The sequence below is a fragment of the Monodelphis domestica genome, chromosome 3, assembly GCF_027887165.1.
Source record: "Monodelphis domestica isolate mMonDom1 chromosome 3, mMonDom1.pri, whole genome shotgun sequence".
NCBI classification, from domain to species: domain Eukaryota; kingdom Metazoa; phylum Chordata; class Mammalia; order Didelphimorphia; family Didelphidae; genus Monodelphis; species Monodelphis domestica.
Genome location: NC_077229.1, coordinates 275,944,811 through 275,971,114, shown reverse-complemented (window position 1 = coordinate 275,971,114; position 26,304 = coordinate 275,944,811). Strand labels below are relative to the sequence as shown.

Here is a 26,304-nt window from a genome sequence, read left to right as displayed (position 1 = left end):
CCATCTTTTACAAGAAAAATATTCACTCAAATGATAAAATTCTTCTACCAGCTATTTTGTTGTGAACTTTTGCTTTGACCTTAGATTCTTGAAGCTTCCCTTTATTTTTCTGCAATCTTTGCTCAATTAGATCCTCACATTCAAAATTTTCATTCAGATTGCTTTCAGAATTTATGTGAAGCCAAATTTGCCTAATGTGAATTTACGTAAAGCAAGAACTATATATTCTCAAAAATAAAACATCTAGTAAGTGTGACATTTTGCACTTATTCCATAATTCTTAGTAATATGGCAGCGATGGTGCTGAATTTATCAGTTAGTTATGAATATGCATGTCCTCCCTGGAGTGGGAGGAACTGTTTAAACTTAATAGGGAAGCTAAATTTCTTGCTATAGAGTTATAAGAGGAAAGTATAAAAGGATGTCAAGAACAATAAGTATAATATTGAATCCTTAATAAATATTTCTAAATAATTATTTTATGTTAAATAGTTATTTATCTTCCCCAAAATTCCAAGATCCATAAACTTCATGACATCTTTGAATATAAGCATATATGCAAGTTACAGAAAAAAAAATTCTTTTTGAAGATTGAAAATACTAATGCCTTATTTTTATTGTAAGCTGCTCACTCTTAATGGGGGTTTTTCTATTTTTAGAAATGTTAATGATTTTTTGCTTGCTAGTGTTTTCTCTTAGTGCTATTTTAGTTTGTGTTTATGAATAATGTATCATAAAACCTAATAGTACAGCATGGGAAAGCCAGTAAAGGTTCTCAGATATTCTTATGTCATATTTAAAGGAAGTTTTAAATAGATGTGAAAGCTTGGAAGGGACCATATTCTGAAGAGTTTTAAATGCCAAAGAGAAGAGCCTATATTTTATTCTAAATATTTGCAGAGATTTTGAAGTTTATTGAGTAAGTGGTGACATTAATTGAGCTTATTGAATATTGAAAAGTCCTTTACTTTAGGAAAATTATTTTGACAGCTGTGTGGAGAGATTGGAGTGAGAAGAATTGAGGTAGGATGACTAACAAGAAAGCTCTTACAATAATATAGATGAGAGATTACAAGGACTTGAACTAGAGTGAATAAAGAAAATGGGATATATCCAAGAGATTCCATGGAAATAGAAATGTCATGACTTCTATGATGTGTTCTTTAAATGTAACAGAATTGAAGATAAGTATTCAACGTCAGAATACTGCAGAACTATTGTTTCTGTACTTCTAATTGGGAGAGCTTTTTGTCTGACATAGTGTGCACACTATTTGCTCATTGAGTTTTCAGTCACTGAAAACCTCAGATTGGTCTTACAGATAGTTTTTGTTTAGCCATGCCTCTAACTTGTTCAGAACATCAAGAGGGGAAAAATTAGTTAAATTTTTTTTTTTAATTTTGAACTTAAAACACCAAACAAAATAGTCATTCCACATAGTAGAACAGAAAAAGGAGATTTCATGAAACTGCAGCTTTCCATTATTTATAACTTGCCTTTATTTTTAAGTGCTTAAGTTTAACTTGTAGCTTTCAAAGCTGTCCTACTCATCTTTGCTTCTTTCTGACAAAGTGGATAGTTTCAAAGAAAACTGGAAAGATATGTATGAACTGATGCAAAGTGAAGTGAATAAAGCCAGTAAAACAATTTATACTTTAACAATTTTTTAGATGGGTTAAAATCCAGGTTAAGTGTAACCGACAGGCCTCAAATCTCTTGGTGACTTATTGGAGTGTCTGTGCCAAGTAATTGAAGCCTTCCGTTGGTGGAATGGGCAGATAAGAACAATATGTCCCAAAAGACTTTCCCAGATTGCTAAAGAGTTCCTGATACTACAAAGGTTAAGAATTCCTATTCTATGCATGCCCTTTGATCCAGAAATACCACTACTGGGTTTAAAAACATGTATGCACAGAAATATATATATAGTTGTGCTTTTTGTAGTAGCAAAAAAATGGAAAATGAGGGGATGTCCCTCAATTGGGAAATGGCTGAACAAATTGTGGTACATGATGGTGATGGAATACTATTGTGCTAAAAGGATTGATGAATTGATGGATTTCTTTAAGAACTGGAAAGACCTACATGAATTGATATGCAGTGAAATAAGCAGAACCATGAGAACATTATTCACAGAAACTGTGACATTGTGGAATGATCAAAGATGACTTTGCTATTAATAGCAATGCAATGATCCAAGGCAATTTTATGGAACTTATGGAAAGAATGCTATCCACATCTAGAGAAAGAACTGTGGGAGTAGAAATCCAGAAGAAAACATGTGATTTATCAGCTCTTTATATGGGTATGTGATTTGGGGTTTTGGTTTTAAAAGATTACTCTTTTACAAACATGAAGAATATGGAAATGAGTTTGAATGATTTTACATATAGATATATATGTATGTATGTGTATGTATATATGTATGCATAAGCCAATGAAATTGTTTGTCAACTCTGGGAGGGAGAAAACATGGATCATTTAACCATAGAAAAAAATTTTAAAATAAAATAAAACAAAAAAGAATCCCTCTTCTAGATTGGCATTGATCCATTGCTCACTACTTTTTTGTTATAATTATTCAACCCAGTTTCATTCCATCTAACTTGTTCTGTCATCTAACTCATAGCTCTTTTTTGTCCATGAGGAAAATATGACTTTGTGAAATAAAGTATATTATGTTTATGTTTTTGTGACAACATGTTTGAAAGGAAAATAAGATTAGTCTGACATGAAATATTCTTGATAAAATCTAGCTAATCTAGTTGGCACTTATTGATCACATTTTCCCTGTGTTAAATGCTTGCAGAACATCCTTTTGAAAGTGAATTCTAGAATTGTGTCAGAAATGGAAATGACTTTATTTTCTTTTAAAAAAAAAAAAAAGGGTAATTCTTTAATCCTTCAGTATCTCTCCCATTCTTCAGTTTTTAAAAGATCACTTTTGGCAGCTCAGTTCTCTGTTCTTTACTTGTTTGGACTATTGAATTGAATTTGTTGAAGGAAGTTGGATACTGCCTTCTTATTTCCTCACTTAATTTGTGTTTTAACTCTGTTGGCCATTTTTGTTTTATTTTTCACAGTCTAAGGAATGTTAATATTAGAGAAAAACCATGGGAAGTGGATAGTCTGTTTTATCTCTGACATCTGTTTATCATCCAGCTATTTACACAGCAATATTTCTATCCCTTCCTTGATCTTCCTTTTTTCTCTGTCTTAATTTCACCAATCTCTGGTCATTCTGAATTAATTTTTCCGACTCTGTTCCTACAGGACTATGCTACTTTTTTGTATTCATCATCAGTTACCTACCTTTGTCTTACATAGTTTTTGTATGTTAATGACTTCTTTTTTTCATTAGAATTATTTATGTCATCAGAATTCTATCCTTTTTTTAGGATACTCTCTCTACTCTTGATGACTTTCAATGTAATATTTTAGATAAGATTTCATGTAATTCTAGACTTATTTATTGAGTATCTATACTAGTCAAATCCACAGTCATCTTTTCCTCTTGTGAAATCACAGCACTGTAACAATGACTTTTAAGTCATGAGACCTGGGTTCAGTTCCTGATTTTGACATTTACTACCCATGTGACTTTTGTCAAATGATTTAACAGTGTGCATATCTTTGTCTCTAAAATGAGAGTTTTTAATTAGATGACCCCTAAGGTCCCTTCCAGTACTAGAACTATCATGAATACTGTGCATTATGGTACCTCCTTTATTTTGTAGTATCTTGCGATTTCATGAGTATTTGACTTTTTCTTGTGTTTATTATGCCTTTTCATCCCATCCTTCATACAGCTCCCAAATTATCCCCTTATTATGTGAGTCTGACCATGTTACTCCTCTGCTTAAAAACCTTCAATAGTTCCCTTTTGCCTACTGTTTGATAAACACATTTTGTATTTTAAGACACTGTACCATCTTACAGTTAAACCCAACTTCCAACCTTATTTTATATTCTTATTCATGAATGTAAGCCAAAATGGATTATCATTTTCTCATCTTGTCCCTCTAATGACTTTCTGCCATTCATAGGTCTTGTCTTCCTTTTTTTTTTTTAAACTCATTTCTTTTCCTTGTAATTTCTTCCTCTGCCATCTCTTCTTTTGTACTTATCTGGATCCTATTCATTTTTTAATAACATTTTATTTGGTCATTTCTGAGCATTATTCATTGGAGACAAAGATCATTTTCTACCCCCCTCACCCCCCACCTATCCCATAGCCAATGTGCAATTCCACTGGATATCACAAATGTTCTTGATTCGAACCCATTTCCATGTTGTTGGTATTTGCATTAGAGTGTTCATTTAGAGTCTCTCCTCAGTCATATCCCCTCAACCCCTGTAGTCAAGCAGTTGCTTTTCCTCGGTGTTTTTCTCCCACAGTTTGTCCTCTGCTTGTGGATAGTGTTTTTCTCCTAGATCCCTGCAGATTGTTCAGGGACATTGCATTGCCACTAATGGAGAAGTCCATCACCTTCGATTGTACCACAGTGTATCAGTCTCTGTATACAATGTTTTCCTGGTTCTGCTCCTTTCGCTCTGCATCACTTCCTGGAGGTTGTTCCAGTCTCCATGGAATTCCTCCACTTTATTATTCCTTTTAGAACAATAGTATTCCATCACCAACATATACTACAATTTGTTCAGCTATTCTCCAACTGAAGGGCATCCCCTCATTTTCCAATTTTTGGCCACCACAAAGAGCACTGTTATGAATATTCTTGTGCAAGTCTTTTTCCTTATTATCTCTTTGGAGTACAAACCCATCAGTGCTATGGCTGGATTGATGGGCAGACAGTCTTTTATTGCCCTTTGGGCATAGTTCCAAATTGCCCTCCAGAATGATTGGATCAGTTCACAACTCCACCAACAGTGGATTAATGTCCCTACTTTGCCACATCCCCTCCAGCATTCATTACTTTCCTTTGCTGTCATGTTAGCCAATCTGCTAGGTGTGAGGTGATACCTCAGAGTTGTTTTAATTTGCATCTCTCTGATTATAAGAGATGTAGAACACTTTCTTATGTGCCTATTAATAGTTTTGATTTCTTTATCTGAAAACTGCCTATTCATCTCCCTTGCCCATTTATCAATTGGAGAATGGCTTGATTTTTTGTACAATTGATTTAGCTCTTTATAAATTTGAGTAATTAAACCTTTGTCTGAGGTTTTTATGAGGATTGTTTCCCAATTTGTTGCTTTCCTTCTGATTTTGGTTATATTGGTTTTGTTTGTACAAAAACTTTTTAATTTGATGTAGTCCAAATTATTTATTTTGCATTTTGTGACTCTTTCTAAGACTTGCTTGGTTTTAAAATCTTTCCCTTCCCAAAGGTCTGACATGTATACTATTCTGTGTTCGCCTAATTTTCTTATAGTTTCCTTCTTTATGTTCATGTCAGTCACCCATTTTGAATTTATCTTGGGGTAGAGTGTGAGGTGTTGATCTAAACCTAATCTTTCCCACACTGTCTTCCAATTTTCCCAGCAGTTTTTATGAAATAGTGGATTTTTGTCCGAAAAGCTGGGATCTTTGGGTTTGTCGTATACTGTCTTGCTGAGGTCACTTACCCCAAGTCTATTCCACGGATCCTCCTTTCTGTCTCTTAGCCTGTACCAAATTGTTTTGATGACCACTGCTTTATAATATAGTCTGAGATCTGGGACTGCAAGGCCCCCTTCCTTTGTATTTTTTTTTTCATTATTTCCCTGGATATCCTTGATCCTTTGTTCTTCCAAATGAACTTTGTTATGGCTTTTTCTAAATTAGTAAAAAAAATTTTTGGAAGTTCAATGGGTATGGCACTAAATAGATAAATAAGTTTGGGTGGGATAGTCATTTTTATTATATTGGCTCATCGTAGCCATGCGCATTTAATGTTCTTCCAATTGTTCAAGTCTAGTTTTAGTTGTGTGGAGAGTGTTTTGTAGTTGTGTTAATATAGTTCCTGTATTTGTCTCGGGAGATAGATTCCTAACTATTTTTTTTTTTGTCTAAGGTGATTTTGAATTGGATTTCTCTTTCTAGTTCTTGCTGCTGAGCTGTGTTGGAAATATATAGAAATGCTGATGACTTTTGAGGGTTTATTTTGTATCTTGCAACTTTGCTAAAGTTGTTGATTATTTCGATTAGCTTTTTGGTTGAATCTCTAGGATTCTTTATGTAGACCATCATGTCATCCTCAATGAGTGATAACTTGGTCTCCTCCTTCCTATTCATTTTTCTTAAACAAGTTTGATTCAGCAAATGTTTATTAAGCACTGACTCTATGCTTATGTACTAGGCATACAAAAATACATAAAAATAGCACCTGCCTTCATCAAGCTTATATTCATATGGGGACATACAGTGTGCCTACACAGACTACAAATTGTTATACTCAAAAGAATTCAACATAACTATCCAACTGGAAAAAAACAGTTGAATTAAGAATATCTATAGTTCAGTCAAAAATAAACATTTGTTAATAATTTACTATGTGCTAAATTCATCATACTAAATTCTAGGGGTGGGGAAGTGAGTGGAAAGTGGTGGTACAAAAAGAAAAAGGAAATCATCTCTTCCCTTAAGATGTAGTTGTTTAGTTGTTTTTTGTTTGTTTCAGTCATATTTGATACTTTGTGACCCCATTTAGGGTTTTCTTGGCAGATATACTAGAGTGGTTTGCCATTTCATTCTCCATTACTCTCAAGGTTTTTATACTGTATCAAGTTTAGATATGTACATATATAACTGTGCATAAAATAAGAATATACAAAATAAATTGGGAGAACTGGTATGGGGAGAGAGATCAGGAAAGCCCTCATGTAGGAGAAAGCATTTCAGTAGAGTTCTGAATCAAGCTAGGAATTTTAAGAGATGCCAATGATGAGAGAATGCATCCCAGGCTTGGGGAATTGCCTGTGCAAAAGCATGGAGAAAAGAGAAAGTATGCCACGTTTAAATAATAGCAAGAAGATCAATTTTGTTTGACCAAATAGTGCATGAAGGAGTACTTGGAAAGGTAAGTTGAATTTAGATTATTAAATCATTGTCAACCTAAAAAAATAACTTATAACTACCCGAGTAGTTTAAAAAACGTCTTTAATCAGGACAAGGGAGACAATGATCCCAGCACCACACAGAGCCAACTGCACTGGGATGACCACTATCTCATGAAAGACACACAATAATAATTACTTGGAATTTCCACCAAATTTTAGAATTCAAGTTCCCATATATACTTTTTAGGGAGGCCAGGGAAAAAATGTGAGTTTATCAAAGCTTAGGAAAGAAAGAATTAGCCACAGTCACAGCAACTTGGGGAAACATACCAGCCCAGTCCCAAGTATTTTGGGTATAAGTAGATGCAGGTACTGAAGGTTAATGGTATTTTTATTTAACTAAGTCCTTGGGAATGGAGTTAAACCTCATTTACAGTTATTGGGAAATGGCTCTTATTTTTTTTATAAATTTGACCCCATTCTCTTATCTAAATGAGAAATAACACCAAAGGCCCATTTTTAGAATACCCATACTTTTCAAGTAGTGTTCTATTAGTAAATCATAGACTATTGTGCTCCCTGAAAAACTGAAATTAAAAATCACCCAAGGAGCAATGGAGAATTGAAGAGTATACTTGAGAAGACCGCAACATATTGTAAATGAGGGAAATATGCAGAAAAGAGAAACATATGACTGGGGTGGGGGGAAAGATAGACTGATAATATAACAATAGCAATAACAGGGTACTCTGTTTCTATGTGATATTGAGAAAATGTGGGGAAAGGGCCCCCATGGATGGACTGTGATCTGCAGTGTTGCAGGGAATATCCATATTGGTAAGATCACAAATTCATTGAAATAGTGAATTATAAAGTAAATCGAGGAAAAGAAAAATACTAAAAACTGGAAGTCAAAGGAAATGCTATAGAAAAAGGATACCTCTTCTATGACTTAATAAAGGAAAAGTTTCTGAGGAAGATATACATTCCAGGCTTGGGGAATGATTTGTATGCAGAGAGGTAGAAGGCAAAGTGTCAAATTTGCTCTTTCTTGGTTCTTGGTCCTAACTGTTCTAGTATTCCTGATTAGTCTATTTTGCTGGTTCTTTGTCCACATTGTGTTCACTAACCATAACCTGAGGCTCCACCATAGATCTGTTTTCCCTCTTTTTTTTTTCCTCACTCGACGATCCCATCAGATCCCATTAGTTCAGTTTTCCTTGTAGTGCAGATGACTCCTAGGTTTAGTCTCCTAAAGCCCTAGTCTCTCTTCTGAGCTTTAGTTCTTTTGTTCCCAACTGCCTGTTAGACAGTTTGAACCAAATGTAGCACAAGCACTTCACTCTCAACATGTCCAAAACAGAACTCATTTATCATTCTCATCAAACACACTTCTCTTTCAGAGTTCTGTTATTCAGGATACCCACCATTCTTCCAGTCACCTCGGTTGACATCCCTAGCTCTTCACTCTTAGTTACCCCAAATATGCAGGCCATTGCCAAATCTTGTCATTTCCTTCATAGCATCTTTCATATATCCCATGATCTCCACTTACCCAGCTACATCTCTAGCTCATGCTTTCATCACTTTCTTCCTGAACTTTTGTAATTGTCTCTTAATACATCACTGAGCCTCAAGTTTCTCCCATTCCAGTTCACCTTCTCAGCTTCCCAAGTGTTTTCTACAAAGCCACCATTCTACACTGTGATTTCCAATGCCTATTATCTACCTCTAGAATCAAATATAAACTCTTGTTTGGCATTTAAGCTCTGCAATAGCTTAACCTCTCTCCCCCTTCCATGCACTACACTTCAGGTATCATGGCCTACTAACTATTCCTCAAACATGACACTTCATCTTTCATCTCCTGCTTTTGCACTGGCTGTCCTCCATGCTTTCAGTGTTCTGGCCTTGAACCTCCATCTCTTAGTTTCCCTGGTTTTCTTTAAGATGCCACTAAAATCCCACCTTTTACAAGGTGTATTTCCCTAACCCTACCCCCCATCCCCACCCATTAGTGCTTTCACCTCTTAACTCTATATTTATTGTGTAGATGCCTAGTTAACATTGTCTCCCCTATTAGAATGGATCCTTCTTGAGAGTAGGAACTATTTCTCAACTTAATAAATGTTTGATGACTGATTGTCTAGTTGTTAATACAATCTAGAATTGCTCCCTATTGTAATTAATTTATATACTGCATGAAAAATCTTCTGGGCCAAGATTTCAACAGAACAGATTGCAAATCCTGAATTAGCAGTCCAAAATGGAACATGTGGGAAACATAGATAGACCGTGTGCTAAAGAGCTTTATGTATTTGGTTAGAATACTTATGTATATTTTGTAATTCCCTTTTTAGCCCTTTGAAAGCATATTTTTAAAAGTTTTATTGACATTTTAATTTCCTTATTATCAGTTATCCGAAATATTTTCCCCTCCCCCTCCAAAAGGGCCATTTCATATAACTAATATTTTTTTAGAGGAGCAGAAAGTCAGTATAACTGAGGATACATTGAAAAAAGAATCTGAAAATATATGCAATGTGTAGCAGCTATTAATCTCCCACCTCTAGGAAAGAGAAGGTTGGCAGTCTCTACTCATCTCTCTTCATTCAAGTCATGCTTAAGCTTTATAATTTTGTCACATCACTTTTGATTTGAGGGTGTGCTATTCTTTCCATTTATGTTGTAGTTACTTACTTGACTCTACTTACTTTACTCCTAATCAAATTATATAGACCTTTCCATGCTTCTCTGTATTCATCTAGCATGATAGTTTTAGTTGCATGGAATTAGAAACTTTAAGAAATTTTTTCCTAAGTACTACCATCATATGCAACTAATTTTGACCTTGGCCCTCATTTGGAGAGTATCTACTTGAGACTTTTTTCTTAACCATTTTTTTCTACCAACAACATTGTATTTCATTCTTTTACTTATTTTCTCACTAGACCATTGTTACAGTCTTTTGGCAGTCATTCCTGTGCTTTTCTGTTTGTGTGTACAATCAATTTGAAATAGTTTACAGTTAGGTTTTTTTTTCTTTTTCTTTAGTCATTTATAATGACTTTTATTTTTTGGGTTCAGGCGATCTGGAAACCTGTCCATATGTTTGTATCTTTCTATCATGTTGGAGAAAATGTTTGAGATTAACTTGGGGAAACAATGTTTGAACTGTTTTCAATGAATCCAGAGTACAAGTTTAATTCAGATATTAGCTATAAGCTTTGTGTATTTACTCTTGATGGTTTAATATTACCATGTAGTTTACTAAATATATTTTATTTGCTATGATATTTGCTTTGTTTTCAAAATTCATTGAAAATGAAATCATTCTTAGCATTATTTTTAAGGATTATTGAAGTTTACGATATACATTTTTTCCCTTTCCTCACATATCTTTGTAATTTGAAGGATTTCTAATGACTTAAATACTCAGATTCATCAGCTCTAAAAAAATGATTGGATTGTATCAAAGAGTTCTTTCTTTTCTCTAGGCTTCTGAACATCAGTCTGAAAGTGGGCATAATTTAATTACTTATTTCATGTAAGGGTTTGAAACAGAAACATTGATTCAAGTGCTCTTAGCACAGTGTGTTTAGTATTCTTTTCTAATACAACTTATAGCTATATTGTGTAAATGCTGATTGCTTATTGGTTGCAAGACCTATTTTGAACAGATATTTGAAGATAGGTGGAAATGTTTCCTTTTAAATCTGTGCCTCTGTAATTCTTTTAGTCATACTATATTGTTTTTTAAGTGAGACAAATTAAGGATTGTACGGGTACTCCAGAGCAGCAGCTCAATGTATGGTTCAGAGATCCCAGAAATCCACACTCCACTTGTAGAAGGTTCACAAGCTCAAAACTTGTTTTCATAACAATGCTAAGACATTTTAGCTTCCATTATAGTAAATTGGAATTCTAAAATAATAGTCCTAACATAATAATAATACTAATATAGTAAAATTTTTATTCTAATGGTAAATTAAATTGCTAATACAATATATTTATTTTCAAATAAAGAAAAGCTACCTTGGTGGGTAAGGGGTTCTTTGAGTTGTTGTAGTTACTGTTTTTGACTGCTTACTTTTACTTTGCATCAGATTATACAGATCATTCTATGTTTCTCTGTATTCATCTAGCAATGGAGTTTTAGTTGTATGGGAATTCGTAAGCTTAAGAAATTATTTCCTAAGTTCTACTCTTACATGCAACTAATTTTGACCTTGGCCCTCATTTGGATAGTATCTTCTAGAGACTTTTTCTTTTAACCTTTTTTAATCTTTCAACAACATTTTGCTTCCTTAATTTTTAAAGACTATAAAGTGTCTCTGAGACCAAAGCATTTGTTCTAGAGTACTTCTTTTATGCAATGTAGTTGATTTTCAAGGGAGTCTTACAAAATATAATGGTCTTTCTTTTATGAATTCTTGTCTTCAAGTGTGGTATTAATGGTTCTGTTCCCTTAAAAATTCTCATTAATTTGAGATCAAGCACTAGTCAGAAAAGATTCTCCATGTTAATACATTAGGACTTAGTATTTTGAGGAATATATTAAAAAAATCTAAGATACAAGTATTAAAACCTCATTTTGTTACTGTAGATTCAGGAATATAAGGGAGAGCTAGGTTAACATAATTTTGCAATTTAACTGTAAATGTTGCTGAATTGAAATACCATTTAATGGGTTAGTAAAAGGGGCTTGAACTGATTTCAATGATATGGGGAACTTTCAGGTAAGGAAATTCCTTCCACCAGAACAGACTGGTACCTTCTCTGTAGCTTAAAGCCTCAGAGTTGCCTAGAGCATCAAGAGATTCAGTGATTTGCCCAGAATCACACTATGTGTCAGAAGCATGATTTGAATGTAGGTCTTTCTGAGGTTAATCCATTAATTTAGAAAACAAAACACACACACACAATTTTAAAAATTAGCCAGTGAAACTGAAATTTGATGGCTACAGAAAATAGAACATACTTTCTAATTCTAGAAAAAAATTTTTTTAATTATAAAAATAGTGCCACATTTATATTCTGAAAGGAATACATTTGGCATTAAGCTCTTTTTAAAGATTTAAATGTAAGCAAGGGTTCTTATTTTAATAACTGTCTTTTAATATAATTGCCCTTGTAATATCATGTTTTTTGTTTTGTGTATTTAAGAGTACTATTTTGATGAGATCTAAAGGATTTATTAGGCTTCAAAGAGACCCATGAAAGGGAAAAAAAAGTTAAGAACTCCTATACCAGTGATGGTGAACCTATAGCATAGGTGCCAAAGATGGCACACAGTGCTCTCTGTGGGCACATGGCTGTGCCCCCACCCCAGTTCATTACTAGAAAGGCAGAAGGACTTGGGCAGAACTGCTCCCCTTTCTCTCTCCACCTCCCCGATGACATTTTTTCACACCTCCCATCCCTCTGCCCAGCAGCCATATGGGAGCACTTTCTCCCTCTCCTCTGTAGGGTACAGGATGGGGGGCATGCCAGGCACTTGATGGGGATTGTGGGCATGGCATTTAGTCTGGAGTGTGGGGTGGGGACAGGGCCTGGCACTCTGTCTTTAAAAGGTTTCCCTTCACTGGTATATAATAATAGGAAAATACCCTTAGGTATTGACTTGTTTGCCTATGGGCAGGACCTAGTTTAGCATTGTCAAACCTTTTCAAGATTGTGTGCCCAGACTGTAACTTCAAGCTGCCTGTGACTGACCCCTCTGCCCTCTTCCCCCACATTACCCTAGGCAGAGGAGGGAGGAAGTACTCGCTTCTGGGCAGAGGGTGGGGCACCCAAAAATGTCCTTGGGCGCTGTGGAGAGGGGGAGAGGAGAAACCCCCTCTGGATACCTGCCATGTCTTTGCCATCACAGACCTAGTTGATGTTTTGTGGCAGAAAAAGTCTATTCACTTGATTCAGAATTGAAGTAATATCACTTGTGTCACAATCATGCGTTATAAGTCATTGCAGCACAACTCTAAAATTACTTTGAGTAGGGGTTGACCTTATAAGCCTTTTGGATAAACTGGCCAGACTGGTTAAGTAGAGTTTACTTTCATATCTGGGAGTCCAGTCTCCTTGGGTGTACATGTTCATCTAAATAATGGCACAGAACCTGGGAATCTTAAGAGTGTGACACACAGCTCCAGGAAAGAGGGAAGGGAGGAAGGGAGACATTTTGGATTATATAACTTCAGAAACTTATATGGAAATTTGTTATTATATGTAATTGGTAAAATAAAATATCTTTATAATTAAAAAAAAAAGAACAGGGCACAGCTGAAACTGTGAGCTAGAGGGGTAGCCCACAGAAACCTCAAATAGTGGGTATGCATCATATCTCCCTTATACTGATACTACCTCCTGATGGCATATAATGGGGACACAAGTAGGGATCCATTGCTGCTATCTGAGACACATGTGTCAATGTCTGGTAGTTTAGATGTTCTGGGATATGTTTGCTTTGTGTATTTCTCAAGGAATTCTTTATTTCAGGCCATGTAATTGTGCTGCTGAGCTCCTAGAATTCTGAAACATAAGGCCTTACAAAGGTTATAAGCTTTTCACATTGTCAGTGACAGTGATGTTCTTGATCTAGAGTACCCTCAAAGTTACTTCTTTTTTTTCTCTTCTGCTTTTCTTTACTGTGTTAATGTCACAAGTTAGTGTCCTGATACCTAGTGCTTATATTCACCAAGTCAGAGCTTGATCTTAGGAAATGCTTGTCATTGCTTTAATCTTGAATTCTTTTAGATTACTTTGAGTACACTAATTATTTGCCTCTGGATTTTATTTTTATGTATATCTCTTTTATTTCTATGTTTAGACTCTTTAATTCCTTGAGAACAGAGATCATGTCTTATTTTTTTTTTGTATCTCCCAGAAAGCCTAACACAATGCCTTACTCATATATGTTTAGTAAATATTTGTTGCTTTACTTCATTGCTTGGCTTGGTACCCTTCATAACTCTCTCATCTTCTATGATTCTTACCCATCAGTTCTCCCTAAAGAACCTCTTCACTGCCCTAAAGAATATCCTTTTAATGTCTGAGGACTCCCATTGGACTTGTAAAACTGTACCTTTATTGTCTCCCATTCTTATTTTAGGGCTTTTCAGCTTTCTTTTCCAGATATACTTTATTCAGTAATGTTTTGTGACAGTTCTCATTGGTAATATGCTGCAGCTGACTTATACTAATCACACCTCTTTCTATCACTCCTTGTCATTTTGGTTCTTAGAAATCACTTCCCATGGTTTAAAGCCATATTAGCAGTACTAATGTTAAATAGTTCAGCTTCTGTAGTTGTAGGCAGTTTGGGAATATTTTCCAAATCTCACCTAAACTAACTTCCTATTTAATTCTGGACCCCATTCACTGTCCATTTTTAGTACCTGTCTAATATGTGTGTGTGCATATTTGTATTATATGATTTTTTAAAACTTTTCCATATCCTAATCTAGAAGTGAGGTCTGCTTGGTATGCAGAACTATTTTCACTGATCTGCATTGGCTATTCACATTTAACTTATAATTTTAGAGAGTTATTTGGTTACTGAGAGGTTAGATGATTTATCCATGGTCACATGCAAAACAAGACATGACCTAGCTCATCCTGACTCCATGGCCAACTAACTATACCACTCTGCTTTCTCACACTATGTATACATATACACATGGACTGATTTGATATAACATTTTTCCTCTTGATCTGTCTTACAAAGCCTAAACAATATAAGTTTTCATCTATTTTGCTGTAAAACAGTGTCTGATTAGCCCAGTACTTAGCCCAATATTTCTTTTATTGGCTAGATTTCACAGAAAAAAAGTTTTATGATTTCCTGGAGCTCAATTGTATTTAGTCAGACTTCACCTCACTGGTGAAATTTTTCTTTAGTATGTACTTTGGGCAGGACATCTTCCATGATGCAAACTAAACCTCTCTGGTGAATATGACTCTATTTATACCTTAATTGATGTCAGTATTCAGAAGGTTATTGAACATTTAGCTCCATTGTCATAGCTTTCAAAATCTTGTATAATTTTAATATATGTGTAGGAGACACTTTGAGGACAGGCTTCCAACTATACATTTGGTTTTACAAAGTTAAATGTCTTTAAAATTAAGATCAGGAAACATAACTAGATTTTATGTTCTCTATGTCTGTCATTCATGTGACTATATACATTAGACCTGTACAGAATTATCTGTGAAAATCTGCTTGTTGCCAACTCATGTTTTAATTGATGATACCTTTGATGCCTGGGTAGATAATTCTCACAAAGATTTTGAGAGGCGAGAAAGGTGGCATATGGGTCTATTGATAACACTTTATTCTTGGTCATGTCTTCTTGTGGGGAGAATACCATATATATCCTTTATTATTCTTCTCAGATCTTTTTTTTTAAGTTATCTTGAAAATAAATCCCTGCCTTTAAAATTGTCTTCTTACTAACATACTATTTCTTCTTTGACTAACTGTCCAAAACAGAGAAGTAGAAATAGTGTTAATCTCATATTAGAAATAGCTATATTTGTCAAAGGTTATGTAAAAAAACAAGTTTATACTCTGGGGTGTACAGAGGTGAACAAACATATATGTTGTTATGCCATTAATTATTTATCACCAAATTATTTATTATGCACTTACTGTGGCAAACATACATGGCAAGGCCCTCAGATACTTGCTGAGATAAATTTAAATCAGTGGGGTTAAAATCAAATTGAAACTTCTGGCTGTATGGTGACTTAGGAACCCACAAATTAACAGTATCTCTGTTGTATTTTTATTTATTTTGTTAGACATTTTTTATTTATACTTTAATCTAGTTCTCTCTAGCACTTTGAGAAGTTGATACTTCTAGTTTAGATAACCCGTAGACACACTGATTTCTTGGGGTTTCCGGTGTGGTAGGGGGACATGAAACAGTTATAGAATATAATTATAGAAAATAAAATTCTCTGAATGCATCTGGGAGTTGCAAAAGAGAAAGGCCATTTAAATAAAAAAAGTGTGGGAAATCAAATAACAAAGCATTGATGTCCCTTAAAACAGTGTTTTTTGCAAATGATGATATTATTTAAGAGGCTTAGGCTCAAAAAATATACACATACATACTATTTCTAGAATTTTTTTTTTAGATTCCAGCACTAAAGCAAGAAATTGCAAATGTGTTGTTATTTTTGAAGAATAAAAATAATAGGGAAGAAGAAAGAATATACCAGAAAATTTCATATTCATACTAAGGAATCTAGAGTGAATTCTTTGATTAAGTAATCTATTTGAATGCATATTATTGCTTTACTACTTTTGAGGGGCAAGCTACAGATATTACAAACTGATAATTTCATAAACACTTGTAGTGGTAATTATTTAATGAACTTTTATTCTAACAAACTTCCCCTTGTTATTTTTGAACCATGTGACTTTGTCATTTAACCTTTTTATCAATGTCTTCATTTATAAAGGTATGTTACTTTAAAGGGTTTTTATAAGGATCTAATGAGATAATTAATCAAATATTTATTAAATGCTTTGCTATGTGAGCATACAGAAACAAAAATAAAACAGTACCCACCTTCAAGGAATTTAAAATCTCCTGGGGAAATATGACTATCTACAAGTAAGTAAAATACAAAGTATATATAAAGTCACTAGTTAGTAATCAATACACATAATGTAGAAAACAAAAAATATGTATCTCCTTTTGGATCTTTGGTGAAGATTTCTTTAAGCTGAATGAAGCAATATTTTAAAAAAGTAATGCAATTTTTAAAAGTATCAAACTTCTTTAAATAAACATTTTGTGTGAACTTGAATTTTGTCTAGATTGATATGACTAAGACTGAATATAGGTTTTTGCATCTGGGACATAGTTAATTATTAGAATGAATGTCCTATCTTCTTTACCATTTTATTTGTTCAATGAATTCGAGAAGAATTTAATGCCTTGCAGAATGTCAAGTTTTATTTGTTCTGTATAGATTCTCTGAAATCCCTGTAGGGATAGTTAACAAGCTGTCTGAAGAACAAAGTGGTCTACTTAAGTTTCAGTGCTTGGTTCATTGAGGGAGGTATCTGTTGTTTCTTGAAGTCTAGCATCAAAGATCTAGTCATTAACATGCACCTGCTCTACTACAGATTCAGAGTCGGAGCAGTCCATAAGTAGATTGGAAACAGTAACAGCACGTTCATTTGAAGAAAGAAGAGAGCTTCTGAACAATAGAAAAAGCAGAATGTCTGAAGGAAAAGATTGTGGTGGTGGCGATTCCCTGTCCAATGGCATCAAAAAACACAGGTAGGTTGACCTGTTTTGACATATAATAATTTTAATTTTTGTGGTGTAAAATAAAATTTGTTTAGATTCGCTAAAAAGTTTTTCCTTTTCTAACACACAACACACACACACACACACACACACACACACACACACACACTCTCGCCCAGGTGCTCACTGCCACTGTTTTTCCCAGTTCATTTACACTGTTACTGTTTTTCTAAGTTCATTTTCTTCTGCCTACAAAAGAGAAGCATATAGAAATTGAGGAATAAGGCACAAAAGTTTGATCTATTCCACTTATATCAGCAAATTAAATGGTAGACAATATTTAAATGCTTCAGGTACCTTCCTTAGACTTGTCCAAATGTGCCCACTGAATTTGATGCTGGGTTCTTTTTTTTCATCATACATCTTTTATGATGATGACTTCTATTGCTATTTTAGTTTCCAGTCATTTGATCTTCTTGTTGATTTTATTAAGAATGAATGGTAATATTGCCAGCCTGATGACACAATTAAGTTACATTTAAACAAAGACAATTTAATAAGACTCTCTCTTTGCTGTGCACATCCAATTTATGTTGACTAACAACCTTTGTATGGTTTTTATCCCCCTTGTGGTTTAGTCAGAGACTTTGTAGAGTTAATGAGATGTTATAGATACCACTGTTCTCCAGTTTCAGCTTAAAATACAGGACAGTTAAATATGCAAATGTCACATTAATACAGCACATTATTATTATTTTTTAAAAATATGTAAAAAGTTGGTTTCATGTCCTATGTAAAATTTCTCTCGGGGGGGGGGGGGATTACTATTAAGTAGGGGTTTTTTTTAATAGGTTTTAAGTGCTTTCAAGGGAAAGTATGCTCAGTTTATAATTAGAGAGGACCTAAGTTCAAGTCTCAGCTCTTCCCCATATGACCTTAGTGACCTTGAATTAAGCACTGAACCTCTTGGCCTAAGTTCCTCATCTATAAAATGAAGAGGTCCCTCTTAGTTCTAAATCTATGATCCTGATTGTTAACCTTCATTACAACATGACTTGGTGATACTTTTTAGGGAAGATTCAGTAGAAGCATGCCTTTTTTATTCACTTGAGCTCCTAGGTCCTAGGAGTTCTCTGCTTTCTACCACTGTCTCAGTGGAGAGAAATCTAGAGGTGGAATAACCTACTTATCCATTTTGGTAGAATGTATATCTTTTTCAGCAAAAAATATCCAAGCACTTATTCTGACAAGATCACAGATTGGTTAAGTTGTCAAAGTCACTTTTTTTTTTTTCAAGTTAGAAGACATGCTCCTTGATTGCACATGTATAATCTATATCAAATGGCTTGCCTTCTCAAGAATGGGGAAAGGAAAGGAGAAAAGAAGAGAATGTGAAACTCAAATTTTTTTAAAGCACATGTAAAATATTTGGGAAAAAATTAAATGTAAAAATATTATTAAATAAAGGGGTAAAAAACTTGCTCAAGTAACTAGAGGTTTTCACTTAAAAGAAAATATACATTTACAGTTTATTCCCTGATGACTTTGGGAGGCTATTGTGGGATCCTTTGCGAATACAAGACTGAATGTACCCTCTCAAAAGAAAACATTTACCCACAAATCTAGAAAAGTCTAATTATCTAAAAAAGGAATGATAAACTTGAACTACTTGACAAAAACTATTAAACATTTCAGCCCAATAAGATAATGTGTATGAATATACTTTGAGAAGTACAGTAAATAGTAAAAAAAAGTAAAGTATTAAAGAGTTTTGGTGGATTGGTGGTACTGAGTAGTTTTCCTTCCTTCCTTCCTTCCTTCCTTCCTTCCTTCCTTCCTTCCTTCCTTCCTTCCTTCCTTCCTTCCTTCCTTCCTTCCTTCCTTCCTTCCTTCCTTCCTTCCTTCCTTCCTTCCTTCCTTCCTTCCTTCCTTCCTTCCTTCCTTCCTTCCTTCCTTCCTTCCTTCCTTCCTTCCTTCCTTCCTTCCTTCCTTCCTTCCTTCCTTCCTTCCTTCCTTCCTTCCTTCCTTCCTTCCTTCCTTCCTTCCTTCCTTCCTTCCTTCCTTCCTTCCTTCCTTCCTTCCTTCCTTCCTTCCTTCCTTCCTTCCTTCCTTCCTTCCTTCCTTCCTTCCTTCCTTCCTTCCTTCCTTCCTTCCTTCCTTCCTTCCTTCCTTCCTTCCTTCCTTCCTTCCTTCCTTCCTTCCTTCCTTCCTTCCTTCCTTCCTTCCTTCCTTCCTTCCTTCCTTCCTTCCTTCCTTCCTTCCTTCCTTCCTTCCTTCCTTCCTTCCTTCCTTCCTTCCTTCCTTCCTTCCTTCCTTCCTTCCTTCCTTCCTTCCTTCCTTCCTTCCTTCCTTCCTTCCTTCCTTCCTTCCTTCCTTCCTTCCTTCCTTCCTTCCTTCCTTCCTTCCTTCCTTCCTTCCTTCCTTCCTTCCTTCCTTCCTTCCTTCCTTCCTTCCTTCCTTCCTTCCTTCCTTCCTTCCTTCCTTCTCAAACCAGGTCACTAAGGAGAAATGTAGAGAAATAAAATTATATTTCTAGAATAAATAAATTACACTAATATCATGAAATGAATAAACCAAGATCTTTTTTTATTTGGCAAATCCTCACATTGAAAATATCCTAACATACATAATAATGGTTAGTTAACATTTATATAGCACTTTTAAGCTTTGCATAATACTTTAAATAGGTAGAACAATGGATAGAGCATTGGACATGCATTCATAAGGATGACTTCTGGTCTTGCACTAGACTTAGCTGTGTTGTGATGCTGGCCAAGGTGTTCAACTCTATTTATCCCAGTTCCTTCATCTGTAGAATGAAATTAATAATAGCAACTGCCTCCCAGGGTTGCTGTGTAAAATGATATTATATTTGTAAAACACCACAAACCTTAAAGCACTGTATAAATGCTGGCTACTACTAGCATCTCAGCTCCTCCTCACAACAACCATAGGAGATAGGTACTAATATTATTCCCATTTTGCAGCTGAGGAAACTGAGGTTGAGAGAGATTAAATGACTTGCCCAGAGTTACACAGTGAATATACATCTGAAACAAGATTTGAATTCAGGTCATCTTGAATCATTGTCCAGAGAGCTCTTTGCCACTAGCTTCCTAGTTGAAGAATTTAAATTTTGTATTGTTGCTCATTTTTTCACCAAATACCTCAAGAGTTTCTATTATTATTATTATTATTATTAGTTATTAGTTTTCTTTCCCCAAGAAGAACGCATCCCCAATTCTAATTGCTTTCTCATAAAAGAGGTTTTGTTTTGTTTCTATTTTGAGTGTGTTGGTTATTTGGCAATCAGGAAAGGATTTCTTACATTTGTTGTGGTCCAGTGGCCCAACTAATATATTTTTCTCTATCTAGATCAACATTTGAAGGCTTTTTTTTTTTTTTAAAACCCTTACCTTCTGTCTTGGAGTCAATACTGTGTATTGGCTCCAAGGCAGAAGAGTGGTAAGGGCTAGGCAATGGGGGTCAAGTGACTTGCCCAGGGTCACACAGCTAGGAAGTGGCTGAGGCCAGATTTGAACCTAGGACCTCCCGTCTCTAGGACTGGCTCTCAATCCACTGAGCTACCCAGCTGCCCCCATTTGAAGGCTTTTTTAAGGTGCCCAGTATTGTAATTCTGATGGAATGAATATATATATATATATATATACTTTTGTTATGTAATTCTGGTCTGATAGTTCAGTTCAATGCTGTATTTGCACATTAATGATTTATTGCCCATCATTCCAAACCAGGAATCAAACCCAGGCCTCAGTAGTAAAAGTGAAAAATCTAAGAAAGCCAAGGAAAATATAAGTTTGTTAAGTAAGGAAGCATAAACTGATGATAAGATGCCTATTTCAATAAAAGAGGCTTCTGTATTCTCTTTCCCCCCTACCTGCCACCCCCATCTTTATTTTTACAAACACATGTGTTCAGATAAAGAGAATTAAGTGCCAATTGTGTTATCTGGCTAATATGCCAAATCAAAATTGTAAAAAAATTGTCAGAGCACTTAAATTCTTCCTGGTTTTGTTTTTGTTGCTTTGAGTCACCAGAATCTAATGAACTCTGTGCTAGTGCTTCAATCTGCTATTGTCATTACAATCTAAAAGATGTTATTTTTGAGACCTCATCAGAGATATATATTATGCTGTGCAAATTGTAAAAGCACATGGAAAGCATTAAAAAAATCATAAAAAATTTGAATTTTCCCAAACCAAACAATTCAAAGGTATCATCTTTCACCCATCAGGTTGGCTAAAATGACAGATGTTGGAGAGGATGTGGAAAAGTAGAGGCACTAATACACTATTGGTAGAACTGTGAATTGATCCAACTATTTTAGAGAGCAATTTGGAATTATGCCCAGAGAACTATAAAATTATGTATACTCTTAGACAGTTTTGCTATGTCTATTTCCCAAGGAAATCAGGGAAAAAGGAAAAGAACCTCTATGTTCTAAAATATTTATAGCAGTTTTCTTTGTGGTGGCAAACAACTGGAAATCAAGGGGATGTCCATTAATTGGGGAATGGGTAAACAAATTGTGGTATATGATTGTGATGGAATACTATTGCACAGTAAGAACCAATAAGCTTATTAATGTTTTTAAATCTTGTAAAGAACTACAAGAGATAATAAAGAGTTAAATGAATAGAACTCTAACATTATATGTAGTTCCAGATTTAATATTTGAAGAATAACTTGTTCACTTGTTCACTCAAACTGAGAAGTGGAAACACAAAAGACATAATCTATATATACATACCTGTTTGCTAGATGATGCCATCTGTGATTTGGAGAGGGGAGGGAGAGACTGAGATAACTAAAAATAAAAGTACAAATTTTTGAGTTTTCCTAAAAGAATGTAAGTTTTTTTGTTGCTATCAGTGTGACAATTTAGAATAAATCATACCAAACGAAATTCTGAATTTTAGCTTAGATTCTGTATTCAGATCCTGACAAGCAATTACTAGCTGCTTAACACTAGGCAAGTCATTTAATCTTTATCAATTTCCTTTTCAGCAATTTGGAAATAATACTTAGACTTTGTTTCATAGGATATGGTGAGGAAACATGCTTTGTAATATATATGGTGCTATTTAAATGTGAGTTGAAATGATTATTTCTATGGTAATGGGTAATATAGGAAACTGAGGGACAAACAAATGTAGTTTAAATGTTAATAAAACTTTTATTCCATTCTCTCTGATATTCTGTTTTAGAGGCAGTGATGTACAGTGGATAGTGTTGGACCTGGACTCAGAAAGACCTGGGTTAAAATCCTGCCCCATTACTAGTTGTTTGACCCTGGGCAAATCAGTTCCTCTCTACCTTAGGCTAGGACTTGTCTATCCACCAAATCGTGAAAAGTTTTATTGGTGGAGAGAATTACCATACTATTTGTTCTCCATTCTGATGAAATCAAATATCCTTCAATATTAATATATAATAATGTATGAATAAACTGGAAAGAGATGGTCTGGACCAATTATTCTCACTGAAGTTGTTGAATCTTTCTGCATTTTTCCTATGCTTTGAAATCACACTGACTGCTTTTGAAGAAAGCATGTATAAAATCAATCACAATTACATATTCTTTCAAAGAATCCCTAACATGGCTTTGTGGAATACTGTAGAAAGTAATAAGCTAAAACATGCTGTCAGGGTCTTAGAAGGGTTGCCTTCCGGTTATTAATGACTCTGCGTTAGCTTTGGATGTTCCATATGGATCAATACTGGGATAAATACTATTTTAAAAAATCTATACCTTCTGTTTTAGTATCAGCTCTAAGAGGGGAGATTTACAAGGGCTAAGCATTTGGGATTAAGTAACTTGCCTGGAGTCACATAGCTAGGAAGTGCTTAAAGTCATATTTGAACCCAGGTCCTCCTACCTGCAGGCCTGGAGCCCTATCCTCTGGTCTACCTAGCTGCCTCAAGTACTAAGACTTTTTTCAGCTACTTGAATGAAAATGAAAGATCTGCATGTTCATCAGATCTAGAAATGACAATAAAGTGGATGGAATTAGAAAATAGGAACAGAATTCAAGATAACCAATAAAGAACTTGCTTGCCAAAAAGTGAAATAAAATGTAAGAGCTATAAATGAATTCTATAGATAAAAGGTAAAAACATTGCTTTGGTAAAAGAGTATTGGTATAGTGAAGATTACACTAGACTTTGGAGTCAAGAAAGACAGACCTTTGCTTTAATCTTACTTCTAACAATTAGCTGTGTGACTTCAGTCAAATAATTTACTTTGCACCTTCCATCTCCTGATGCTTGAGTCCCCTGAAGAAAGGCAAGTGTCCTGGCCCAACTTTCATCTGCCTTAAAAAATCTCCCTAGATTCCCAATTTACAGCTTCAGTAAAGAATAGGAGCCAAAGCTGCCTCTGACCCTACCTTCCATATCTGCTGTGAAAGTCACCTGAGGGAAGAAGACAAAAGGCCCTTCTGGCCCCTTCCTCCAGTGTAAAAAAGGAGCAGTCTTCCCTTTGACCTCAGATCTTCCAACTCCTGCTGCTTGCTTGGCGTGTCCATTGGAGGAAGAGGAAATTGGAGACCTAGATTTCTCCTTCTGCGGTGGTCTGACTTTCATCTCTTGCTGTGACAATTTTTATTTAATCTGTAGCCTTTGGGAGGACAATAAGTAATGAAGTGAACCCTCCCATCTGACCATCTAACCCTGATCCTTCTTCCTTTTGGTGCTATACTCAACTCTAATCCAATTTCCAGCCTACTTTCGGGAGAGGAGTGGTACTTTCCACTCAGTGATGAACTTTCTCACACCTGGTCATACTTTACACATCTGAGTGCTTCTTAAGCCATGTAGATCACCAGCCAAACTCCAGTCTCCTCCTCTGTTACTTGATTCCTAATTTCCCATCTACCTTAACCTTCCCACTCCAAAGCTCCAACCAGTCATCCCTTTAGAATGACTGCTCCATATGTAACAAGCTTCCCATCATCCTGAATCTTTCCCTTTTTTTCCCCCATCTTCTAGTTACTAAAACTTAGCTACTTCCTTGATGCCTCAACCTCCCTAAGCCACTCATTCCATTACTGGCTTTACCTTTACTCATTGCCCTTGTCTTACTGGTTGAGATGAGACAATTGGTATACTCCTTGCTCCCCATTGCCACTTCAATGTTCTTTCTCTGCCTCCATCACTTAGTAACCTGCCCTCCTCTGAGGTTCATGCTGTTTATCTATTCCACTCAATCAAAGTCCTGGCAGCTATCGTCTGCAGACCACCAAGCAACTTCCTGCCCTTTTTCTCAACAGATTTGGTTGAAATGTGACTCACAATTTTTCTCTCCTCCTCAACTCCCACCCTCATTCTAGAGGATTTCAGCATGCACAACTCTCCCTCAAACACCCTAACCACTGAGATCCTCATCCTACTTACTTCCTATGCCCGCTCCTCCATTCCCAGATACATAGAAAATGATCATACCTTTGATCTTTCTATGGTTAACAAATGTACTACTTCAAAGTTAAAGAATTCCTGTGTCTCCTTACACAACTATAAACTATTGGCTTTCCATATCACCCTCTGCCTTCCCTTAGAAGCTCTATGCTTTATCTATACAATGACCTATGAACCCTCCACTCCTCAGCTCTCTTCCAGACTATCTCCCCATAATTATTAGCCAATCATATTTAGTAAGCTACTACAATGTACCACGTTCTGTGATATGTGCTGGGGATACAAGAATGGACAAAATATAGTTCCTGCCCTCAAGGCACTTACAGTCTAATGGGGGAAACAAAGCAAGCAAACACATACAAAGTAAGCTGTAATACAGAATAAATAGGAAATACTTAACATCAGGAAAGCACTAGAAATAAGAGAAAGGCTTCAATTAAAAGATGAGATTTTAGTTGACACCTGAAAGAAGCCAGGGAGGTCAAGTAGAGCAGAGAGGACCAAGCATTGCAGGAATAGGGGGCCAGAGAAAGTGCCAAGAGCGAAGAGATGAGTTATCTTGATTGGGAAACAATCAGGAAGCCAGTGAGTTGGATCAAAGAGTACAAGTCAGGGGGCAGCTGGGTAGCTCAGTGGATTGAGAGCCAAGCCTAGAGACGGGAGGTCCTAGGTTCAAATCTGGCCTCAGACACTTCCCAGCTGTGTGACCCTGGGCAAGTCACTTGACCCCCATTGCCTAACCCTTACCACTCTTCTGCCTTGGAGCCAATACACAGTATTGACTCCAAGACAGAAGGTTAGGGTTTAAAAAAAATTAAAAAAAAAAAAGAGTACAAATCAGAGAGTAAGGTAAGAAGACAGGAAAGAGAGGAAGAAGCTAGTTTATGAAGATCTTTGAAAGACAAACAGCATTTTGTATTCCATTCTGGTGGTGATAGGGAAAGACTAGGATTTATTTAATAAGCTGATTACCTGGTATGTGACAGAGGCTGGCACTAAAGAAAAAGTGCCAGGCTGAAGAGTGTGTAAAAATGATTACCTCAATGGGGAAGGGCCCCAAGGGATTGGAATCTTGAGGAGGAGAAGACTCTGTCTGGGAGAGGAGTTGGTCTTTCAGTCTTGAGAAGACGAGAGAAGGTGGAAAAAGACTTTCTCCTGAGGGTTACCCACTTTTCCTGCTGGTGACTGAAAATCCTTTCCCCCAACATTTACCAATTGAAGAGACTATTGAAGAGGAAACCTGAGAAAGACATTTTAAGTCTCTGTCAGATTTTACCTCAGCTCCTGTTGCCTTGAGTCAGAAGTGTGGCCAAGGGGCCAAACCCAGGATGAGTCAAACTGACTTTCTTTTAGGGGGCTCAGGCTGCCAAGGCCTGAGTTCCCTCCAAACTCGAGGAGGGAGGGAAAAGTGTTTTAGATAGACAGGGACCCCTTTCCCCACTTTCCTCTCCCATTCTTTTTTTGATAGCTTTTCCTTTGTATTATCCTGATTGAGTTAAGTTGACATTAAAAAGTTATCTATTCCCCAAGCTGTGAATAAGTGTGAGTGAACAGATCAAGGGGAGACCCTTTGGTCTTGAGTAGTGGGGGGAAGGGGACA

At 35.7% G+C, this 26,304-nt stretch overlaps 1 protein-coding gene across 11 annotated transcripts in view; it reads left to right on the top strand.

Moving 5' to 3' along the window:
• The window catches only part of OSBPL1A (oxysterol binding protein like 1A), a 333,490-nt gene that overhangs the window by 222,865 nt on the left and 84,321 nt on the right, over nt 1–26,304 (top strand). For all 11 annotated transcript variants that reach the window (XM_007487597.3, XM_056823805.1, XM_001362403.4 and 8 more), the window contains one exon: nt 17,141–17,297. In XM_007487597.3, coding sequence (XP_007487659.1) covers nt 17,141–17,297 — 157 coding nt within the window. The remainder of the gene's footprint in view (nt 1–17,140; nt 17,298–26,304) is intronic.